This window comes from Ahaetulla prasina, chromosome 1 (assembly GCF_028640845.1).
Source record: "Ahaetulla prasina isolate Xishuangbanna chromosome 1, ASM2864084v1, whole genome shotgun sequence".
Lineage (NCBI taxonomy): Eukaryota > Metazoa > Chordata > Lepidosauria > Squamata > Colubridae > Ahaetulla > Ahaetulla prasina.
The window spans coordinates 74,120,152-74,145,539 of record NC_080539.1 but is presented as its reverse complement, the minus strand read 5'-3'; the positions used below and the strand labels follow the sequence as shown (position 1 = coordinate 74,145,539).

Below are 25,388 nucleotides of genomic sequence, written 5' to 3'. Positions count from 1 at the left end.
TGATCCTTAGAATGATGCCAGCAGCAGCAGACTAAGATTCTGATGGAGGGGGTCAACTCTTGCTGGTAAAGTCAAAGAGAGAGGAGAGACTAACAGTAATCCATAAAGGGGATGAAGACATTTAGATGTGAAAAAACGCACAGAATTTATAAAAAGAGATTCAAAATTCAAAAATAATTGAAAACCAATTGTGTATTGTTTCTTAAAAATTTGTATGGGCATAGATATAACGTTAATCCAGTTTGGGTGCTAGATAATAAGTCTGCCAGTATGAAAGAAATATCCTTAGTTATTAGTACATCAGAATATCATTAGCTGATCTGCAAGTGTCAAACCCATTACAGGAGGTGCTGATGTGGCCAGAATAAAGTCTGGTTATTGATAATGCCAGTAGTGAAAGAGTAGTTCCATGACTGATGATGGACATAAGACACACAGTTGCAACATGGAATGTAAACTAAATCGGGGGGCGGGGATTGAAGTAGTAAAATTGAAATCACGTATTCTTTAGGACAAAATGGACTGAAATCAACCATTTTAAATCCATTTTAACATAGAGGCCTAGTTGGTGGGTCAATGCTCTTTAGGAGGGAAGATGATGTTTGTGACCTTAAAAAAGTACAACCCTTCCTAAAGAATCCCTATCTGGATCACTTATCATTATTGTCCAGTTGATAGAGTTGTGGGAATTCTGCTAAAGAGTACCCTAGAAGAAATGGGTTGTCTAGGCTCCTTTTAGTTGATATTCATGCATGATCACAGAATGGAGATAGCATTGGTCACACTGATGAATGATCTTTGTCTGGACTTAGATAAAGATAGCACACCCATTCTGATCCTGATAAAATTCTCATCTACTTTTGATACTGTAAATAATAAAGAATCTGTCTGGACCACCTATGGTGTTAGGAGCTGTATATATTACCATGGGTTCTAGTCCTGCATTAGCAGGAGGTTGCAGTTGGTGGTGATGGGGAGGAAAGATCAGCCCCATGGATTCTCATATTGTTTAACACTTACAGGAAGTTTCTGGAAAATGTCAGCAATAGATTTGGGATGTAGTATCACTGGTAGTTGTCCCAGCATCGGGAGGCTCTAGGGGCCTAGATGGGAAAAACTATGTGTGTGTATATTAGTCAGCTATTAATCTGTAAAAAGATTTGCAGCTCTTTACTCGGGACTTTTTACCCATGATTTGGTATATTAAATAATGTTTGAAAAGGTTTTTGGAATCTTATGATCTTTATACACTTGATCAGTTTTCAAATTCTGAAGAACCTGTATGGGAAGTTGACTCTAGTGGAATGTAAAAATTCAAATATTGCTTTTGTATCAGTTATATCTTATTGCTTCTGACTTGTTCAAACAGCAGCATTTGCTTTTTAATGAACTGAAATCAATTATTGTACTATAGTTAATACGTTGTCTCTATTTAATGTTTTAATGGCTAATTTTTGAATGTGGGCTGTTTGAGACATTGAAAAATTTGAAGAGAGATTTTGAATTTTGTGATAATAGTTAACATTTTTGGTTAATAGGTTTGTATTTCTTTTAAAAAAAACAAGAACAGCTTCTACTTGAATGTTTATGTTACAAATTTGAGGTAGTCAATTCAAAATTGAATTTTTAAGTCTGCTTTAGCGCTATGTGTAAGTTATCCAGAGAGAGGAAAGGGTGTGTCTATCTTTGCAGTTCCAGCAATAAACAGAGCGTAAATTTGGCAGTGAGATGAGTAACTAGAAACATTTTTTTAATAAACGTAACATAGAGGCTGGCAGAAATGATTCTGTACCGTACTAGCACTATTTTTTCCTTATAAGAACAGTGAAGAAAAAGCATTATATATTTTTACAAAAAACATTTGAGTTGTTGGTATAAAGAAGGATAAATAGGTGCTTAAGTTTTCGTTCACCTATAAGTTAATTTCACATCTTTCATACAAAAAAAAAAGCAATTCTATCTAAGGCTGGTGCACTCTACTGATACTGGAAGGAAAGGCTTATACATTTAAAGATATGCTAGAAAATGCTAGAAAATCTGTTAGAATGTTCCTAACCTATCCCATAATCTAGGCTCCTGCTCCTTCCTGAATCAGGATAGCTGGCAGTACTTACTAATTCCCATTAATCCTCATGACAATAATTAACATTTTCCATAGCATAGGATTCTTCTGAACAGATCAATGTTTTAGTACTGTATCTGCGCGATAAACATCTTCTTAAAAATCCCTCTCCAATATAGAGTAGTTGTTCTTTCTCTATGCAGTGATTCCAGTTGTTCCAGACTGAGATTTTGGTTGTTTCTCTTATGTTTCACTCTTTTAATCAGGGTGTTGGCTGTTTCTCACTGGTTTCTGGCATGCCATTGCAAACACAGCATTTTTAGTGGTATACCAAATGTCACTTTGAGCTGAATTCACCATGTATACAGACAGACAGATAGACAGACAGACATTTCAAAATCAGGCACGCATAGAGAAGGCAAATGGCTTGTGTGATTTCAGCATGAAAAGAAAATTGGAGCACCAAACAGGATCATGGATAAGAACTCTTGGGCAGCCATAGTGCTAAGTGAAGACTAATTTACAATAGTTTTTTTGAGAAATGTATTGTAGGTGAAATGCTAATTCACACTGGAAAAACTGAAGACCTGAAACAGAGGTTTTTACATTCTTGTGAATCTTAAAAGCCACCTGTTCCGGGGTGATCCTGAATTAGCAGCATGGAAGAAGACATCTGTCCTTCAAAAAGACTAACTTGAGATTTTCCAACATTTTCCAGTGTAGCAAAGCACTTCCTGGCCTCTCCAAGCAAGAAGATTGCTGTGGGACTGTGGGAACTTCCTGGGGTTTTAACAAGTGCCAAAAATGTCCAAAGAAGCCAGGTAAGCTTTTAACAATATGTTTTCTGTTATTTTACACAGTATACATACATTTTTCTTTCAAAGAAAATGGTGAAAGCATACTGAAAGCTTTTTTCCAGAGTAATCTGAAAATCAATAAGAAAGTTGGGTCTGTGCTATGTGCTTCAAAGATCTTTTCAGATGGCATTAGTGTTTGCATTGAAGAAATAGGGCCCATTTACATTAATTAGTCTAATTAATTAAAGAGGATCTATTCATAATGAGACTCTGAAGGAGCAAAGGATTTCTCCTTCTTGTATGTGGTTGTAGTCTAGCTCACTATTTTATTGGGAAGAAAAAGAAAGTGTTTACATGCCTACTAATTTTATAAGAAAATAAAAGTGATGCATCGAAGATCTCCAGTAAGAGTAAAGAAGAACAAGATGTTCAGATTTTTGACATTTAGGAGGTGGTTGACTGATTCCTGAGTTACGTGGTTTCCATAATATTAGACTTTTTTTTCCCTCCAAACGAGGGAATATTGCTTGTGTGGTAGTAATTGCTTGTGGTAGCCACTGTACCTCAGATTGCCGGGTGTGAATCCCTCTTTGTGAGGTGGGGTCATAGATGTCAGATGGGCTTGCTGGTCGCGTACCTGGCTCCTTGCTGCGTGACAGCCGCCCTGCCCGAGCTTCTGGAGGTGCTTGCCGGGGTGGCAGTGGAGACCCCCAGACTTTTAGTCATGGGGGACTTTAACTTGCCATCTGCTGGCTCGTCATCGACAGTAGCTCGGGAGTTCATGGCCTCCATGACGGCCCTGGACCTGACTCAAGTAGTGGATGGCCCTACTCACATCGGGGGAGGCACACTGGACCTGATTTTCATCTCTGGTCAGTGGTTGAAGGATCTGGACTTGAGAGATATAGTCACAGAACCTTTGTCATGGTCAGATCACTCTCTCCTTCGCCTGGACTTTCTGACCGCTACCCAACACCGCAGGGAGACGGAACCACTACGTTGGTACCGTCCCAGGCGCCTGATGGACCCAGAGAGGTTTCGGACGGAGCTTGGGCCATTCCTGAGGTCTGGCTCACGGCACGGCAGAGGAACTAGCCGCAGCCTGGGAACAGGCTGCGGCTGGGGCTGAGACCGTGTCGTGCCTCTGCGGCCTCTGACCCGGCGCAGATCCCAATCGGCTCCTTGGTTCTCCGAGGAGCTGAGGGGATGAAACGCCGGAGAAGGCGCCTAGAGAGTTCTTGGAGGTCCAGCCGTTCAGAGGCTGATCGGACACTAGTTAGATCCTATACTAGGACCTACCTAGTGGCACTGAGGAAGCGGCGTTGCTCGCCTCCTCCCTCATTGCGTCGACAGATAACCGCCCAGCTGCCCTGTTTGGGTGACCCGCTCCCTCCTTCACCAGGGGGCGGGATGACCCGCTGCAGGGACGTGCTGAGGAGTTTAACGGTTATCTATACGATAAAATCGTTCAGCTTGGGACGGTCTGGACCAAAATTGTGGCGTCAGGTTGCTGTCACATGACATTTGACATTTCATGATGTTTTCCCCCCTTCACGTAGCTAGGGTGGGTGTGGCCCATGGGCCAACAGTTTGACACCCCTGCTCTAGAGCTAATCTGGAGGACACAAAAAATCTCTGGCCGTAAATAGGCAAATTTCACAGTTTAAATGCTGTTACAAAAGCATTCTTAGCCCAAAAGACTTCTGGAGGAAACAAGTTGGTTCTTCTGTTGTGTATTCTATACAGTCACCCATTTCCTTCATTAAATTAAAATTAAAATATAAGTCTGATATTGTGGTTAAAATATTGACCTTGAAACTAGGAGACTGTGAGTTTTAGTCCTGTCTTAGGTAGGTAGGTGACCTTGGGCTGGTCGCTCTCTCTCAGCCCAGTCTACCTGACAAAGAGCCGTGGTGGCACAATGGTTAGAATGTAGTATTGTAGCCTAATTCTGCTAACTGCCAGCAATTCGAATCTCACCAGGCTCAAGGTTGACTCAACTTTCCATCCTTCCGAGGTTGGTAAAGTAAGGATCCAGATTGTTGGGACAATATACTGATTCTGTAAACCGCTTAAAGAGGGCTGTAAAGCACTATGAAGGGTAATATAAGTCTAAGTGCTATTGCTATTGTGGGAAAATGAGAAAGAGGAAATAGTGTTATGTATGTACTTTTGGCGTTGAGTCATGCCGGCCACATGACCACGGAGACGTCTTCGGACAGCGCTGGCTCTTCGGCTTTGAAACGGAGATGAGCACCGCCCCCTAGAGTCAGAAACGACTAGCACGTATGTGCGAGGGGAACTTTTACATATGTACATTGCCTTGTGTTATTTATAAAATAATAAGGTGGAATAAAAATCTAATAAATAAATAGTGTATTTACCACAAATGTTCATACGCTCATCAACCTTAAAAGGTCTATTGATTTCACATAAGGTTTCACATAAGGTTCTGACTACTACAATGTGCTGTATTGTGTGCTGCCCTTGAACAGCATTCAGAAGCTTCAACTGGTGCAAAATGTGGCAGCATAGGTGGTAAACCGTGTCAGATATGCAGTTACTACTGTGTGAGTTGCAGTGGTTATCGGGGTGTTTCTAGATGCAATTCAGGGTGTTGGTTGTCACCTTTAAAGACCTGTATGCTTGGGACTTAGTTACCTAAGGGACCATCTTCTCAATAGTTTCCACTTGACCAAATGGGTCTGGCAGATTGGGCACTCTGCAGGTCCTTTCAATCAAGGAATGTCAACTGGCAGAGGCCAAGAGATGTGGCTTGTCTGCTGTAGCCCCTCCCGCCCTCTGGAACTGCCTCCCTTCAGAAATTAGAGTGGTCCTGTTGACCTTTCACAACCGTTTTAAAACAGGTGAAATTCAGCTGGTTCTATCTGGCTCGGGCAAACCGTTAGTGGCGGCTGTGGGAGGCTCCACCCACCCGCACGTATGTCATGACATTGCTTTTTTGTGATGATTGTAAGCCTCTGTGCATGAGTAGAAGGCTTTGCACATGTGCAGAAGGCTTTGCACATGGGTGGTGCGTGCACATTTGCGAACCAGTAGGGAAGGTAAGTGAATTTTACCCCTATTTTAAAAGCCTGCTATGTTCCCAGGTCTGGGGACCCAAATGTTCTAAGGGCTCCATTTCTTGTTTAAACGGGCCATTGTTATAATTTTCTTGGCTACTGGATACGTTTATTTTTGTACTGCTTTTACTTGTTTTATTTATAATTTTATTTATATTTCGCATTTACGAATCGCCCATCTCCCTCAAACAGAGACTCTGGGCAGTTTACAGTAAGTCTTTTAGAATTGTTTGCTGCCCAGAGTCCCTGGGTTGAAATGGGTGGCTACAGAAATTAATTAATCAAATATACAAATGGTTGGATTAGAATAAAAGAATCAAGAAGACTTAAGCTTTGAAGGAAACTGATTGCTTTATGCTCCTCTCATGAATTTTAATCCTTTTGTAACATCTACAGTTGGTCTTCTGTTTGAAGTGAGCACCCCTTATATTTCATTCAGAGTAGTTCTGCAGCTTGACAACTGAAAAGGGGCTAGCTTTTTCTTTCCAACTAGATATCTGCATTATCATGGTGAAAAAATGTATCTCCAGGAAATCAGTTTTAACCCTGTTGCTTACAGTGGTCTACATGTAATTCTTTGTATTAAAGTCATAAGCTACTTATTCATCCTTCCTCGTATCTGCGATCAGGTCAAAGAGTTCTCTCCCATCTGAACTATGCATTGCAATTACTGTCCATAACTGGTTGATACATGCTTGGATTGTTAAATAAAGTTTGGAATTGACTGTCAGTAAACTTTAATCATTTATTTGACTTTAGACATATCTAAATTAGAATTAGAATTGAGGCCTTTGAACGCTGGTGCTGGAGAAGACACCTGCGAGTCCCTTGGACTGCAAGGCGAACAAACAAGTCAGTCCTAGAGGAGATCAACCCTGACTGCTCTTTAGAAGGCCAGATCCTGAAGATGAAACTGAAATACTTTGGCCACCTAATGAGAAGGAAGGACTCACTGGAGAAGAGCCTAATGCTGGGGAAAATTGAGGGCAAAAGAAGAAGGGGACGACAGAGAAGGAGGTGGCTGGATGGAGTCACTGAAGCAGTAGGCGTGAGCTTAAATGGACTCCAGAGGATTGTAGAGGACAGGAAGGCCTAGAGGAACGTTGTCCATGGGGTCACAATGGGTCAGACACGACTTCGCAACTAACAACAACAAGACATAAACAATGAAATAAAATACAAAATGGAAGCAAATCTTGTTGTTTTTTTAAAGATGGAAAGAGGAAGAGATAAGAAGAAAGTATTCATATATATTATTTATTTTGGTACATCCTGCATATTCCACTCAGACATTTGTGCTGCAATTTATTTCTTGCATGGTTACTAAATTATAATTTTGTGGAAGACTGCAGTAGATGAGCTGCCTGATTAAGACAGGAGCTTTATGTGTCTCTAGGAGATGTTTATTCAATGCCATAGACCAGTGATGGTTAACTTTTTAGTCACCGAGTGCTGATATGTGCGTGCGTGTGCTGGAGCGCCAGAGCCAGAAGAGAGCAGCTGGCCGGTGCGTATGTGTGTGGCAGCCAGCTGCTTTTCCAGGTTCCATCGTGCGCATGTGGATGCGCACTGGTCCGGTGTGCATGCATACTGGCCAGCTGCTCTCTTCCAGGTTCTGGCATGCACATGCATGAAGACCAGCTGGTTTTCGCGTGGAACCCAGAAGAAACCAGCTGGCTGGTGCACATGCATGCGATGGAATCCGGAAGAGTAGCTGGTGACAGCGCACATGCCCACAAAGAGGGCTCTGTGTGCCACCTCTGCCACGTGTGCCATAGATTCACCATCATGACCATAGACCCTGCCTCTTGGCATCCCAGTGATCCATTCTTTCCTCTTCATCGTTTAACATATTTAACATCTGTTGAACATATAAATGAAAGTGCTGGGAGAGTTCATCAGAGGTTTTGGGGTGGGGTTTCTACAGTATGTGGTATTCTGTTCCAAAGAAACCACAGAAAGGGAAGCACAAATGTACTGTGTGTTCAAAATATCTCCCTCTACTTAGAAAGTGAAGGAACATATTAATACCATAGAGAACACCTGAGTTAAAAGAGGAACAAATAAAAGCTGTGCAGTTGTTAATGTTTAGTAAATTCCCACCCGAAGAAGGGGAAAATGGAGATGCCTTTCAAAAGCAAATTACAGATTTTTCCAAGAGGCCTGAAGCAATAGTGATGAGGGATTTAAATTCCCCTGTCATCTGTTGGGAAACAAACTCTGCCAGGCATGATCTTTCCAGGAAATTCCTGACTTGTCTTGCTGACAATTTGCTTCTTCAGAAACTAAAGGAAAGCAGTAGAGAATCTGTTGTCGTTCACTGGACGCTAACCATTAAGGAAGACTTAATTGAGAAACTTAAATTAACAAATAATTTGGGGAAGGTAACTATGTAATTTTGGAATTCTTGATTTTAAGCGAAAATAAGCAGAGTCTAATCAAATGTATATATTAAATCTTATAGTAATAAACTCAGAGCAACCGTAAATTATAGTCCAGGCAAGAGGAGCTAACTGGAAGCAGAACTCAAGATGAGTAGGAGTTCTTTAAAAATGAGATATTGAAAGGGTATCAAATCCTTATAGACAAGATTCAGTGAGGTACAAAAAAAAGACAGCAGAAAAAGCAATGTGGCTTTACAAAAAAACTTAGTGGAGCTCTAAAAACAAGAAAGAATGCATACAAGAAGGAAGACATGGAACTCAGAACTATAACTGGGATATCAGAAGAGCTAAATAATGCTAAGGACAACAGAAGGGACTTTTTAAAGATATATTCAAAATAAAGAGAAAAGAATCAGAATTCTAATTGCTCAGTGAATGAATGAAAATGCCATATAACAAAAACCAGAACTACCCAATTCCTGCTGGCAATTATGAAGAGTAAAATATTTTTTAATTCATTTATCAAATTTGTTTGCCACTGAAATTCCAATGACTGGACAGCTCGCATCTCCAATGCCCTTTAACTTCTCAAACACTAATTCTTTAAAAATAAATTCTGTGGAAGTAATGTAATTAGAAATACTTACTTTTTAAACCTTATATTAACAAATGAAATATAATACAGTTTTTGGGTTTAAATAGCCTTGTCATAGAAAGATCATCCAAATCATAAATTGTTTAGTTTGATGCACAAAAGAACACATTATAGCTCATAAATTAAATCCATTTGTTCTAGGTAGAGTGCAGTCCAGTCAAAATGAAAAATGAAACATATTGATTATTTCTCGTTTCCCACTGACCCATCCACTTTCAGCCTGTTAGGATCAACAGGAAGAAAAAAAAAGATGTGGGCTTCAGGGGTGGGTTCTAAAAATTTTTACTACTGGTTTTGTGGTTGTGGCTTATTTTGTGGTCGTGGCTTGGTGGTCATGTGACTGGGTGGGCGTAGCTGGGTAATCATGTGACTGGGTGGGTGTGGCCAACTTGATGTCACTCACGCCACAGGTTAGGGTGCCTGGCCTCTCCTCGCCTCAAAGGTCTCAACAAGGTACAATTTCCCTGTCTATTTATTTACTACTACTGAATATCCAAAATATACTATTAAATCTTATGTATACATGCCATATGTGTACATATATATTACATAGTATAGCGTGTATAGGCACACAGAAAGATACATTATCTAATATATACACACACACACACAGAGAGAGAGAGAGAGACACCCCTCTTCTAAAACTATACATATTAAACCTCACTTACTACATTTGTAAAAACACACCTAGAGTCCACTTTCTGCCACACATTTAACTATAACTTCTGTACATTTAGAGCATTACATACACCTTCAGTTGCTTTTCCCTAACTTGCACATGACTGCTAGAGCCCGGAGAGATCATGGATTGAGTAAAATGTTGTGAAATCCACTTAACAACGCTCTTGCTTAGCAACCAAAATTTTGGGCTCAATTCTGGTCATAAATCAAGGACTATCTCTGCCTTCCTCTGCATGGCAGTCTTGTCCTAGTAAACTCCTTCTCCTTTCTGGCAATTTAGAGGCTCCAAAATAATCCAGACGATGTAAGGTTTCCTGCTGGAGCAGGGGGTTGGATTAGATGACCTCTATGGTCCCTTCCAGCCCTGTCTTGTTTCCAAGCGTCTTCTGAAGCCACGTCTAGTGCCAGAGTTTGTGGTCCTTCCTTCCTCTTTTCTCTCTCTCTCTCTGTCTCTCTCTCTCTCTCTCACTCTCTCTCTCTCTCCCCCTTCCTTTCTCTTTCTTTTTTCTTTATCTCTTTCTTGTCTCTCCCTTCCGCTTCCTCGTTTTCTTTGTCTCTTTTTCTTTCATTCTTTCTTTTCTCTCTCTCTCTCTTTATTTATTTATTTATTTAATCAAATGTTTATACCGCCCTATCTCTCCCTCTTTCCTTCTTTCTTTCTTTGTCTTTCTTTCTTGTCTCTCCCTTTCTTTCTCTTTTTCTTTCTTTTTCTTTCATTCTTTCTCTCTCTCTCTTCCTCTTTCTTTCTTTCTCTTTCTTTATTTCTTACTCTTTCTTTCTTGTCTCTCCCTCTTTCTTTCTTTTTTCTCTTTCACTCATTTTCTTTCTCTCTTTTTCTTTCTTTCTTTCTTTCCTTCTCTCTCTCTCTCTCTCTCTCTCTTTCTTTCTCTCTCTTTCTCTCTCTCCCTCTCCGTCCCTCCCTCCTTCAAAGTCTAGGCCTGAGAGAAAGTGCTTAGCAGTGGGGGCGGCACCCAGAATGGGAACTTCAGGCAGGGGCCAAAATGGGAGTTTCAGGCCGCGGCAGCAGCAGTGGGAACGGGAACTTCAGGTTGTGCAGCTTTTGCCGTGGCAAGCAGTGGTGGTGGCGGCAGGGCGTCCTGGCTCCCGGGGACTTTTCCTATGCGGCGGCAGTAGAGGTGGTGGCGGTAGCGGCGGCAGCTAAGGCGGTAGTGGCGGCAGTGGTAGTAACAGTGGCGGTGGGCAGGGCATCCTGGCAGCGGTGCCAGTGGTGGTGGGGGCATCCCGGGAACTTTTCCTGCAAGGCTTTTGCCGCAACAGGTAGCAGCAGCCTTGGGAGGCTGTCCCAGAACTCCCAGGGAGTTTTGCTGGGCGGCTTTTGCCGCAGCAGGCATCAGTGGCAGGCAAGCATGGCAGGGCTGCAGGGAAGGAAATAGGCTGCTAGCTGCCTTTCCGACGGCCGAGGGGCCCCGACATGCTTGCCTGCCTTCCATGTGCCCTTCCCGGCGGTCCTGTGGCAGGCCCGCTTGCCTGCCTTCCTCCCCCACCACCGCCTCTTTGTTCGGCTGCTTACTTTCTTCGGCGGCTAGTCCAGAGTCGGGAAGGCAAGCTGACCAGAGTTTTTGGCCACTGCTGAAAAGCCGCTTTCTCCGCAGGCCACCAAAAAGTATCAGCAGAAAAAGCTGCTACCATCGCCACCATATTCTTTGCGCATGTGCATCCTATTGGACTTGCAAGGCAATGGGATGTTCATGCATGAAGAACATGGCGGCCAGGGCGAGCAGCCGGCGACCGGTTCGGGGGCATGGCCAGCCAGCTATTACTACCAGTTCTGTGAGAGACTAAATTTTTTTACTACCAGTTCTGAACCGGTGTGAACCGGTAGCAACCCACCACTGGTGGGCTTTGAACTTTAGGATTGTTGTATGTATGGCCTGACACAATTGACCAATAGGCATCCTATAATTTTTGATGGAAACTATTAGCTTAAAAGTTAGATCTTTAGGTAGGTCTGGTAATCAGGTTTGGTTTCTGAGTTTGTTCACAGATAACAGGCAGAGTTTAAGCTTGATAGGCCTCACTTAATATTGTATTTAATGAACCAAATTGTTGTAATTCAAGAATGGATTTCTACTTGCTCCAAATTTTCATCTGGCTGAGAAAGTGTCCAAGGCCGTCAGTTTTTTTTTTTCAGTGCGCTATGCCATAAAATTGAATGTGGCAGATTCTTGGGTTCATTTCTGATTTCCAATGCTATGGTTGTGACCATAACTGTTAGATACCATTTTATCATGGTCTTTGGTGGTGATCGGCTGAAATTGGATTCAAATTGTTTAGAACATCTGTGCTGTAAGTCTAAATATTTTGCCTCATTGTTTCTCAATATAGAAACAGAAAAACTCAAACTGGATCTTTAGTGTCCTTTAAGATATATTTTCATTGCCCATATATTTATATATATATATATATGTCCCAGACCAAACTAAGACTGCTTTTAATTAAAAAAATATTTTATGAATTTTGTTTGATATAGACAAAAGAAAGCATTTTAAACTGCTATTTTTTCACAGAACCTTCATTTTGATTCTGATTCCATTTCTAACTGCTTTAGCAGATTGGTTTTAATATAATATAATCAGCTGGATAAGATACTTCAATTAGGTGATCATTAACTACAGGTGAATTAACATGCAATGAATAGAAAACATACATTTTGCCCAAAGTTTGAAGAAACAGTCTTTTCAAAATACTTTCCCCCTCCCCATGTTAAGGTTTGTTATTTATTTTTAGTCTCTGGATACATAATGCAATATAATATCAGTACATTGGTTTCTTAAAGAGTTTACCAAGAAGCCATGCTTCATGTACAGTTATTAAACATTTGTTAAACTGGATATAATAATTATAATTCTTAAACAGTAGTTAGTATCAGAATTTAAAATGCTTTGATTTTCTTACTAACCTTAGTAACCTTGAAATTATTTAACCAGGTTTACATTTCCCCTCATATTAATTAAGAGTAAAATGGCACTGATGTTGATAGATTGGGCAATATTTTAAAACAAACATATCTGATCTACAATACATTCTAGTAAAAGAATAGGTTTGTTATTCTTTAGGCATGGACATTTATGTCCTAACTATACTGAATCTCACTGTGTGCCTTCTCTACTACAGTATTTCATTGCCTTGATGTTATCTTTCAGGTACACTGGAAGCTTTATTATTTGGGGGGGAAAGCTGGATAAGTTAAAAAGATAATACATGAGTATTACAGATACTCAGGAATCATGCAATTATCAATAACTGCTAATATTCTTTTTATATTAAAGAATATAGGGGAGAAATAGGAAGTGGGAAATGTCCATGAAATTCTGTTTGGGGCTTCCTATAGGATACTTGTCCTATACCATTCATATGGGAAATTAGTTGTTACTAGTCTGATAGTCATGACTGCAGGTATCTTATATTACCATCACAGCTCTATAGGATTCAGTAGAATTGTGCTGTTCTTTGTCAACTTATTTGAAAAAATAGAACAATTTATCTATGAAAAAAAGGCCTGTTCCTATGTCTGACAGATGATTTGTCATATTATGTACGAAATGAATATTTCACACAGTTGATTGTTCATATGGTGGGCAAACTGCAAACCTCTCTTCCTGAGGGAATATTTACACAGTTGTGATCACAGCACGTTCTGGTATTATAGTTCATTACCATGATGTACATTATATTGAGCAATATAATCACACGCCTGTTTTTCATTAAGAGTAATATAATGTCCTCGGCCAAAAGTTGAAATAGGCCAGGAGGATAGTCTGTTCCATTTGTCATGATAGGAGGTAAAATCAGGTTATAGTGATTATACTGATAAAATATAGATTTGATACTGTGTTTCCATGAAAATAAGACCCTGTCTTATATTTTTTTGAACCCTGAAATAAGTGCTTGGCCTTATTGTCATGCACTCAAAAGCCCGATTGGGGATGTCTTATTTTGGGGGAAACAGGGTAGATAAAATGTAGTTAAAGATTTTTTTTTTGTTCCCCCATAGCACAAAAGAAGGTTCAATGAATAATATCAGGATTATTCAGGATTTTTTCCCCACTGTGTGGATGTATTTAAATAAAGACCACCCACTGTTTAATGAGCTCAACATAGTTCTAGGGTTATATATTCTGTTCTTCCATGACAAAATTGTCCTTTAAATCTGTTTCTTTCTAGACTATCAGAAACTCACGCTGCCAATTATTTTATGTATCTTGGTCTACCTTTCCTTAAGTTAAATTAAATTAATAGTTTACAACTGAGTATCATGCGTGGAGCAAACACATTGTTTTATATATATATATATATATATATATATATATATATATATATATATATATATATATATATATATATATATGTATATATATGTATATGTAGGTCTTTGGTTGTTCAGGTTTTCTCCCGTGTAAAATTGGAAATGTCTTGGCAACGTTTCGACGAAGTCTCATTCGTCATCTTCAGGCTTCAGCTTCGTGCTTCTGGGAGCAATGTTATATATATGGTATAACATATGTATATATATATATGTATATATGTATATATATATATACAAATAGCTTTAAATCCCATTATTTATTACTTAATAATTTCCAACATATCATTCAAATCACTTTCAAGTTAGTCTCTATCAGCTCACCTCACCTCACAGGGTGGTGGTTGTAGGGAAAAGAAGAGGGGGAAGGTACGTTGGATATCTTCACCACTTCGAGTTATTTGTAAAAAACAATAAAGGCAGGATATAAATAAATATAAAAATTTGGTACACTTATATCTTATAAATTAATGCCACTCTAGGCATTCCTTTGGTATTTTAAAGAGATAAGAGAAAAATGGGGACCAGATTTGAGAACTGGTAGATTCTGTAATGTCTATTGATTAATAGAGTTGTTTATAGTTGTTTATACAGATTCTGATATACAGTTGTGTTCCTTTTCAGACATTAATGAATGCCAGTTACAAGGGGTTTGCCCTAATGGTGAGTGTTTAAATACCATGGGCAGCTATAGGTGTACCTGCAAACTGGGATTTGTACCAGATCCTACTCTTTCCAGATGTATCCGTAAGTAACTGAAATGATCAGTACCATTTAGTTGTGTGTTTCCTTTCTCCCAGCCTTCTTAAAATTAGTATTGGAAACAGCTTAGTCATTGTCAATTTAAATGTTCCTGTGGCAGTTATTCTGACTAGGAGAAGTTTCAGTTCACCATTTTGAATTGTTTTGCTTTAAAAGTTAATGAGAAAGGATAGTTTTAACCAGATTGTATGTTGCAGTAGAATCCAGAAAGTTCATTTTCCCAAATAAATAATAAATACAAAATCAATTCTTGGGGTGTGCAGCAGCAGACCATTTGCCAACACCCACTGCCTCCAAAGTGCGGTTTAATCAGTGGCTGAGTAAAATAACTGATTTTTAAAAATTTACTAATTAAGACCCAATGATCTCAACAGGGTTTGATTAAAATGAACAACCATATGTAAACTATGTTTTGCTATCTCACGATTTCTGATTTTATCAGGACTAAATGCCCATGGGCTCATGAAAGTAAGGGTTATTACTTACGCAAAGAGCATCCCGACATGTTGATCGCAAGATCTTTGAGATAATTACAGTATAAAGCCTTGCTTATCTGGATCTGCAAATACAATTACATTGTTAATTTGGTCTTTTCATTTTCAAGAACTACATGGGTTATTAAGGATCATTCTCCTTCAGCCTTAATAATTACCTTACTAGGTTTGTTATTTTTATCCTATATGGAATGCTATGAATGCTTCAGAAATGATTAGGAAGAAGTATTTTGAATCTTACAGGAATACAATTTTTCCTTTCCATTTATTAAAGCTTCCTAACTTTGCAAAGGAGATTCTTAAAGCAGCCACAACTAGTAGTCCCTTAGTTTTGCATATGTATAAACTATTTTCTTCTTAAAAGTTTTAATAACCAAGGGAGGAGCTAAGCGTGCTCAATAACTAAAGTATGTTTGTGATTTATCGCAAGAAAAAAAAATAGAAACACAGAGGGGGAAATGTAAAGAAAAGATGGTTGGCTGAAATTTTTTTGAGGAATGAGCTAAACTCCAACAATTTGTTACAAGTCCCATTTGTGAAAACTTTTGCTAAGAGTTGTAAATTAAATAAAATAGAGCCTTGTTTTCCTTGCTGCAGTCACATTTTTAATAAAAGCCTTTTACATGATGGAGCTCTCAAGTGGCTCATAAATGTCTCACATGCCCAATTCAAATCCAAATGAGATGTCTGCTTGCATGGAGTAATATAAGTCAGTTGAGCAATCTCTGAGCTCAGAGTTTTCAGATAAACAAGTGTATTTTCCATAGTTGAAGTGATCCTTTCTCCTATCTGCTAAGATAATGGAAACTCTTATTAGGCATATCTTTGGCCAGCCAGTTCACATGCTATTTCTGCCAACATAATAAACACCTGGGAATGACTTGAGATTTTTTTTGTACAAAGAAGAATAAGAAGATATGGGTTGTCTTTGAAACTTGGATAAATGGTTGAGGAGTAGAATGTAAAACTAATTAGTCCCAAGTAAGAATCACTTTATTAATGCATGGGTAAGTAGTGATTTCTTATAAAGGTTAAAAATAATTATTAATTAATTATTGAAAATAAGAATAAGCATCAAGTTGCGTGGAGTCACATGCAAGGATATTGTGTCAGCTCTCAGTGATGTAAAGTTGCTGCGTTCTCATTTTCTCTGCTAATAAAACATTGTTTGGTCTCTGGCATTATTTAAAACATGTGCTGGTCTCAGTGTTTTATTTTATAGATTATAATAAGGTGGGCAATTATGACCCCTTTACAACTTGTGGACTTCAAGTCCCAGAATTCCTGAGCCAGCATGGCTCAGGAATTCTGGGAATCCACAGGTTGTAAAGGGGCCATAGTTGCCCACCTCTTTATTATATGGTTGCAATTGGAAGAATTTTCCACACACTTAGGCCTTTTTTTTTAAATCAGTTTCAAAAGAATTACTTATTGGATACTACTACAGATTAGCTGTCACCTATGACTTCTTACTGTGCTGGAGATTCCAAAAAGTTCCCTTTCTTTTTACCCAATACTAGAACAAATATATAATCAAAGATGTTTTCTTTCTTCCTTTTCCCAAAACCAGAAAATATAGAACTTTAGCAAAAAAAAAACAAAACACATCCAATAGAGATGGTAGCCGAGCAGCCATGCAGTTGCATATGGAAAAGCTTTGGTGAAAATTTCTTTTTCAAAATGATACAGTGAAATGTTGGGCATATTATCTGAGTGCGTTAAGTAGAGGAGTGGAATTTATGTGAGAAGATAGCAATACCACATAATGAAGTCTGCACACTTTTTCCTACTTGGACAGAATTAATAATGAATCTTGAATAGATTTTTTTCCAGAATCCCTTAAACCTTTCTTCTTTTTATGTGTTACTAGAAAGACTGAGTTTGGGAGAAAAGCCTTATCTATTTATGGGAGTCTTTGGGTTCTAAAAGCCACCTTTTTATTAGAGGCTAAACAAGGCCATTTAAAAAATGTACAATGGAGTGCAACACATGAATTTTCACATTGAAAGAACTGATTTCAACTATAAAAGCAACATTATGAAAGAAATGCAGTTTCCCGAACAACCCCCCCCCCCAAAGCAAAGCAAGACAAAAAAATTAACACCAGATTGTGGCAGATTTGTTTTAAGAAAACTATATGTGATGGAATGTGCCTGACACTCTGTGATCATTTCATAACTGTGTTGTGTTGCTGACTTTCATGCTCAGTAGAAAGATTATAGGCTGTTTCAGGTTAGACACCTAATAATCATTTAACAAGATCCTCAAATAATACAGTGTGACCCTTTATAGCTACACTTCTGTTTTAAAACATTTTGAAGCCCAACAAGTATATTGTCACTTTGGGGGGGGCGGATTTCTCACTTTCCAGAATAAATTAGAGATAAGTTACTGTATACAAATATATGTACACAGTTGGTTTGAAACACAGGAGCTATATTTAAATTGATCATGTACCTTAATTGAATTTTAATTAGGCTGCATCTGTAAAAAATTGTTTAAGGCTAAAATGTTTTCTTCCTATTTTTGTTTGTATGCAAATAGATGAAGAAAAAGAACTTTATCTAGGTTTGTTTGTACTTGAAGAATTATAAAGAAAGAGGGTCTTTGTCAAGTTGAAGAGTGTTAACAATTATTTCTTTAATGTCCTGTGTGTAATATACAGTATATCAGAATATGGGTGAAATCTTTCAGTTACTGCTGTTCTGCAACATCTGTTAATTTAATTGGATAATTGATCGGGTTGATTCTTAATAGTTTCTCAGGATTTAGGATTGAACCATTCTTTTACAAATTAAATATGTATTCTGCTAGAAATCAATATATCTAGACATATATTTGTCTTTGGGATCTAGACAAGTCTTGGTAAGAAGACCTGGGATCTTCTTTGAAAAGACAGAATATCTTTTAAAATAAAGCCATGCCAAATCTGCAAAAAAATGGGATTCACTAAAATGAATATAACTAATAAGCCGTAAACTTGATAAATGTCTTGGGGTGGTTTTTTTTTTGTAGGACAGAAGAAACAGATTAATTTATGTGGAATATAATTTATAACTTGATCCATCTTGGTGACCATGACTTTTGCTTAGCTATTATTACATCTGATTTGGCATTCTTATTCATATTATTTTTTTCATATTTCAAATTTTCTGACCTGCCAATATAGCTTGTTTTATTTTTATAGTATCAGAAAGAGATCCAATATATTCTAATTTCACTTTGACTCCTCGCTATCTGTTCTTATAACTATGATTTTTTTTTTTAGAACAACAATAGAACAGTAGTTCTGTTAACTGAAGGAATTTCAGATTTTGGTGATATGAATTTGGAAAGACCTGCAGAAAAAAGAACAAAGCATTTGGGAAGGATGATAGTGCTCTTAGCTGATTTTTTTTGCTATTGATTTATGTGCATTGATTGATTAGAAATTACTTTAGTTTCCAGTTTCCTTGGTGACCTTAAATCATCTTACCTATCAAGTCAAAGTTGTCATTTTGTAATTCATTTGTGACACAGCTTTGTAATGTGTTGAAAGTGAGTGTGTGATCTGTCAAAGTTCTGTATTTTTCTGTTCACCTGCTTTAAGCTTGCTTAAGTGCTTCTGCATGGGAATAAGGCATTCTCCTAATTCTATGTTATTGGAGCATGGCTGCATCTAATTTGAACACCGGCTTTTACTTCTAAACAATTTGGGCTTTACTTTTGAACTGTATCAAGTTGATGTCAGATATGACTTATGAAAAACGTTTTGTTTCTAGACATCAGCATCCTTTTGTCTCTAATGATGTGTTGAAGTTTTGTGTTTTTTGTTTTTTTTCTTATCTGGTGGTAGAACTCCTGTGGTGTTTCTCTGTTTTGTTTCTCAAGTAAACTTTAGCATCCTCCTTCCCTTTTTGCTGCAGCTGATAATCCCATGGTCACTGAAGAGAAAGGGCCCTGCTACCGGTTTGTCAGTGCAGGAAAGCAGTGTATGCACCCTCTCTCTGTTCAGCTCAGCATGCAGCTCTGCTGTTGCAGTGTTGGCAAAGCCTGGGGGCCCCGCTGTGAAAAATGTCCCCTTCCAGGAACAGGTAAGAGGTTCCCAGAAAACGGATGTATTTGCACCCATGTATAACATACCACATCAATAATAACCTAATGTCATTCACCCTAGTCTTGTTTTGGTTGTATCTCTTATCATTGGAAACTGCAATAGATGAGGGTTTTTTTCCTTCTGTATTTTGCAACGAGCAGTTTTCCAATTACAAAGCATTTGTTGAGTGATGTTTGTTACTGCATAATTCATTTTACAAGATGGTCACAAATGCATTAAAACGTGTATGTCTCTGAGAATTTTCTAAAGTGAGGTCATGAAGTAAGGTTTTCATGTTTAGACTTCAAAATATCCATTGTAATTATCACAAAAGTGGCATTCCTAAGGCTTCTTGTCTGTATTAGTTGTCTGAGACAACTTAAGGTGGGAAGAAACTATGGTATGATGCTAAGGATGGGATACCAGTTTATTGCAGATGAAACATGGATGAAATTAAAGGAGATTTTTTTTTGCTTCTGAATAAAAGTTTTGTGTAACAGAAATAGGAATGTTCAAGTCATTTAAATAATAAATTGCCCAACCAAACAAACAATATGTTGAACAATAAACCTATATTGGGAAATTTGATTTTGAGTAACTGATATAGTTTCCAATCTCTTATTCCAAGATTGCGCTAGACAGAAGGGAGAAACTTCAAGTCTCAGAATCCTTCATGTGGTCCTGAACCAGAATTTAGAATTCACTTTAAAAATGCCCATTGTTTGGTTGAATTTATTCTCACATTGAATCTTTTTCTAGGAGGAACAGAATATCTTCCTAAGTAATTTATGCAATATTACTCTCATGTAATTTGTGATTTTGCTTAACAATAGAATACATAACATTTAAATTTTAAAAATCATGTCAGATTTTCTTTATTATGTTTTCCAATGTGTCAAAAATGTTACATTTTTAGATTCTTAAAAGGAATGTTTTCCCATCCCAAATCTAGCTGCTTTTAAGGAAATCTGCCCTGGTGGAATGGGCTATACAGTTTCTGGCTCTCATAGAAACAAGCTATACCATCACCCTGCAGTTAGAGTTCAGCCACCTGTCTTTGGCAAGACCCAGATTACTCATCCTGTTGCTAAAGGTCCTTCTCCTCCACCTCTCCCAGCAAAGGAGGAGCCAGTGGAGGCACTGACCATCTCACAGAAAAGTGAGCCCGAGGTGGCTGTGAGAGAAGGTGAGAGTGGAAAAGGATTTCTATATGTAGTTCAGTGTGTTTTTGAATATGTTCACGTGTTTCTTATTTCCTGTGTATTTCTTACAGTGTAAAGTGCTTGTATCAAATGCGATGGCCTCCCAGCAACCTATCAAGTATTTGATTGTATCATTTATTATAGGAAGTGGTTTCAGATTCTACAACTTGGTGCATATAAAAAATATTTAGCCCTCTGGGCAAAGAACTGGATCAGGTGACATACTCCCAATAAATTATACATTTCTTGCAGATATATGCATGGGAGTAAATCTTAATTTCGTACTCCATTTTTCCCCCCACCCAATCTGAAATTGAATTCTCTTGGGTTAAATGTTAAATGTTTGAATTTTCTACGTTTTCCAAATGAAACACAGCTTTTCGCCATTGCCAAAGCTTTTCACCATTGCAATTGTTACCTGAAATATTTCTAGATGTCAGTTTTGTAGTTTTATGGCGCAGTCTTTGCATGGTTCCTGCAAATGCCTTTAAAATCAGCTGCTTCTAAGTGTCCTGTTTTTTAACATGCTTAACATCAATGCAAACAAAAGCAAAGAGCTTGCCGCATGTGCAGAAATAAGTGCATTGCCAACACGCTATTGGTGAACAGAACATAGACTGGTAGATACAGAGTGTTATGTGGAGTGTTGTGATTATTTTGATTTTGAATTATTGCCCTTCCGGAGTAGCTAAATGTGGTTGTATGCCAACGTGTCTTGGGTGGGCATTGAAATAATACAGAAAGCACAGAAACCACAAATGCATTGAAATGACTTTGAAACCCTACATCATATCTACAAAATAAATTGTTTTGAGCTGGAAGTTTACGCCTGAATATATTTAATTTAGAATGACTGGGTCCAATTTTGCATAGAATATCTACATGTTAACGTTCAATTGCCTCTTAAATTTAGATTTCTGTTTTTAATTATTATATTCATACATTGTAGTTATCCTTTTAACCTTTGAAAAAAATACATTGTCAGCCTAATGAACATCTTGAACAGATCTAAATCCAGTAAGATGAGGTTTATTTTTAAAAAATGTATATAACTGCAAAGATTTGTATCAAACGGCTTAAATTAATGTGATTTTTTTCATGCTAATCTTTATATTGTATTTGTTCATTTTAAAATGTTCATAAAGGATTGTGTGTTAATAACAACTGATCAAAATTTCTTTTCCTGTTAGAAGTTTTGTATGGAATTTCTTTAAACCACAGAACAATGTTAATATCTCATTAAAGCTTTATTAATTTGTCCTTTAAGTCGTGGGAGAGGACAAACTGTACCAGGAGATGCTAGTACTAAAGGTAAAATATTTCTTAAGTGGAGGATAAAGTTGTGACTAAGCCATATGATGACCAACATATCAAACATTACAGCTGACTTCACTACCAACCAGTTGTCCTTTTGCTCTTTCATGGAATCAAAATAATGTTTAGCTTTTATTGGGGTATGCAGTAATGAGTATCTCATTTGAAGTTGAAAGTGATGCTACTAATATGAGTAAGACTTCTGGTGCACATTTGGTTTAGTAGTCTTTGATGTTACCTTCTGAATAAGAATATTTTTTTGCATATAAATAGACCTTTCAAAACTTCTCTATTACAAGTATCAATGACACTTGTGTGCATCTAAAAAAATCAATGTGGCTTATTTTTCATTATATTGCTCCAAATATTCCAAAATGTCCAGCAGATTTCTAATATTGTCTTTTAACTGTCTTTTAGATAAAAATCCACATCAATCATCATGAATACATTCTTCTAAAATTATTTTTTATCTATCAGCTAAAATGGATGTGAAACTACTTGTAGTCATTATTAAATAATGATTTCATTGTATCTTGTTAAAATCAAATCTAGTCCTCTTTAGGTATTAATGCTCTATTGGCTTCTTTCCAAGTCTGTAGTTTCTTTCTTCCCTGTAGATAGCGTTCATTATCTTTCTAAAGATTGTATTGACTAGCCCTAAAATGTCCATTAAATCGAAGGAAACATTTTGTAATTTACCCTGAATGATATTAATATTTTTCTCAGAACTTTTGTCTAATTGCAGGGAGATCATTAAGCAAAATATGCAAAGGAAAGAATACTTTTTGTTTTGTCCCTTCTTCATTTGCTTAATGGGTTTGTTCTTTAATTTAAAATTAAACTTAATGTTTTGGCTAGTTCAGTTTTGATGATATTCCAGTGCTTTCAAGTATCTTTTATTAATTTGCAGTGCTAGCAGAATAGATTCATTTTAGCACAAAGGATTGAGAAAAGATATACACCTTGCAGTTAATTTTTTTTTGTTTTAGATCTTCTCCAGTTGTACCTTTTTCTCCTTTTCTTTATTTCTTGAGCACGCAGAAATAGTAAATTTTGTCAGAAGAATTATTTAAGTTCCATTTTTGTTTACAGTTTGTGGCCCTGACTCATGTGGAATTAATTTGATGCTGTCTACATGTAGCTCTCTAGACTATTCACTCTTGTTGTCTTAAAACTAAGCTACATGAAATATCAAGTAGTTGCATTTTGATAGACCAAAATATTTGCAAACTTTGTTTATCCTCATAAATAATTTTATGAATATGCCTATTTTGATGAGCGAGTCAGTGTGCAGACTGAGACTTAATCCAGCTATCAGTGAGAGATTTGCTTTGAAATTGAATCATTTTAGAATATAAAATAGAAATTTGCAGCTCATGATAATTCCTTGGTTCCATATCACAGGAGTAAAATGCAATAAATAACGAAGCTATGTTTTAAAAGTGATTTATAAATTGGATATATTTTTGCTTTCTACCCTAGTTAGGTTTTTTTTTGTTTCTAGTTTTATGGAAGCTTCAGCCCCAGTTCTGAGGAAGCATAACCTAAATGACCAATTTTGAATATTCATAAAAAGAATTTCATTTCATTTCATTTATTTGATTTTTATACCGCCCTTCTCCCGAAGGACTCAGGGCGGTGTACAGGCAAATAAAAACAAACAAGACACTATATATAAAATGTAAATTAAAAAACTTATTATAATTTGCCTAAAAATTTAAAAATATATAAAAACTAAAACCCCGTTTAAAATTAATAATAACTATAAAATCCATAAAAGTTAACCCAGCCCTGCGCGAATAAAAAGATGTGTCTTCAGTTCGCGGCGAAAGGTCCGAAGGTCAGGTATTTGGCGTAAACCCGGGGGAAGCTCGTTCCAGAGTGTGGGAGCCCCCACAGAGAAGGACCTTCCCCTGGGGGCCGCCAGCCAACATTGCTTGGCGGACGGCACCCTGAGAAGACCCTCTCTGTGTGAGCGTACGGGTCGGTGGGAGGCATATAGTAACAGTAGGCGGTCCCGTAAGTACCCAGGCCCTAAGCCATGGAGCGCTTTAAAGGTCATAACCAAAACCTTAAAGTGCACCCAATTGTACTCAAGTACTGAAGAAATGCAGGTAGTCCGCAATAGTTCATTTAGTGACAGTTCAAAGTTACAACAGCACTGAAAAAAGTGACTTATGACCATCCTCATGACCATGTGACCAATGGTCATGAGGATGCTTGGCAACTGGTTCATATTGTTACTGTCTCTCAAGGTCATGTGATCATCTTTTGCAATCTTCTGACAAGCAAAGTCATCGGGGAAGCCAGATTCACTTAACAACCAGATTACTAATTTATCAACTGCAGTGATTTACTTAACTGAAACAAGAAAAGTTGTAAAATGGGGCAAAACTCACTTAACAACAGACATGTTTGGCTCAGTTTTGATCGTCAATTATATAAAAATATATCTTTCAAAGATCCTGGAGCACAGGGGAGCTGCCAGAGGACTGGAAAAGAGCTGATGTAGTTCCCATCTTCAAAAAAGGAAAAAAAAATAGATCCAGGAAACTACAGACCTATCAGCCTGACCTCAATACCAGGGAAGATTCTGGAAAAAATAATCAAACAACGAATCACCAAACACCTAGAAGCAAACAAAGTAATAACCAAAAGCCAACATGGGTTTGTCAAAAACAGATCATGCCAGATTAATCTTATTGCATTCTTTGACAAAGTGACAAAATAAGTGGACCAGAGGAATGCTGTCGATTTAATTTACTTGGACTTCAGTAAAGCATTTGATAAAGTAGATCATAACCTATTACTAGATAAAGTAGAAAAATGTGGGTTAGACAGCAGCACCACCAGATGGATTCATAACTGGCTGACCAACCGCACTCAATGTGTAGTCCTCAACGGAACTATATCCACATGAGGGAAGTATGCAGTGGAGTACCCCAAGGCTCTGTTTTAGGCCCAGTACTCTTCAACATCTTCATCAATGACTTGGACGAGGGGATAGATGGGGAACTCATCAAATTTGCAGATGACACCAAGCTGGCAGGAATAGCCAACACTCCAGAAGATAGGCTCAAATTACAGAAAGATCTTGACAGACTAGAACATTGGGTGCTATCTAACAAAACGAAATTCAACAGTGAAAAAAGTAAGGTTCTACATTTAGGCCAAAAAAACAAAATGCACAGGTATCGGATATGTGGTACCTTGCTCAATAGTAGTAACTGTGAGAGGGATCTTGGAGTCCTAGTGGACAACCATTTAGATATGAGCCAGCAGTGTGCAGCAGCTGCCAAAAAAGCCAACACAGTTCTGGGCTGCATAAACAGAGGGATAGAATCAAGATCACGTGGAGTGTTAATACCACTTTATAATGCCTTGGTAAGGCCACACTTGGAATATTGCATTCAGTTTTGGTTGCCACGATGTAAAAAAGATGTTGAGACTCTAGAAAGAGTGCAGAGAAGAGCAACAAAGATGATTAGGGGACTGGAGGCTAAAACATATGAAGAACAGTTGCAAGAACTCGGTATGCTTACTTTAATGAAAAGA

General features: G+C 37.8%; 1 protein-coding gene across 3 annotated transcripts in view; it reads left to right on the top strand.

Moving 5' to 3' along the window:
* Positions 1-25,388, top strand: part of LTBP1 (latent transforming growth factor beta binding protein 1) — a 240,885-nt gene that overhangs the window by 139,644 nt on the left and 75,853 nt on the right. The window contains exons 8-11 of one of the 3 annotated variants that reach the window (XM_058164199.1): positions 2,781-2,883; positions 14,611-14,733; positions 19,148-19,315; positions 20,270-20,503. In XM_058164199.1, coding sequence (XP_058020182.1) covers positions 2,781-2,883; positions 14,611-14,733; positions 19,148-19,315; positions 20,270-20,503 — 628 coding nt within the window. The remainder of the gene's footprint in view (positions 1-2,780; positions 2,884-14,610; positions 14,734-19,147; positions 19,316-20,269; positions 20,504-25,388) is intronic. The other 2 variants (XM_058164180.1, XM_058164191.1) reach the window with 2 other exon arrangements.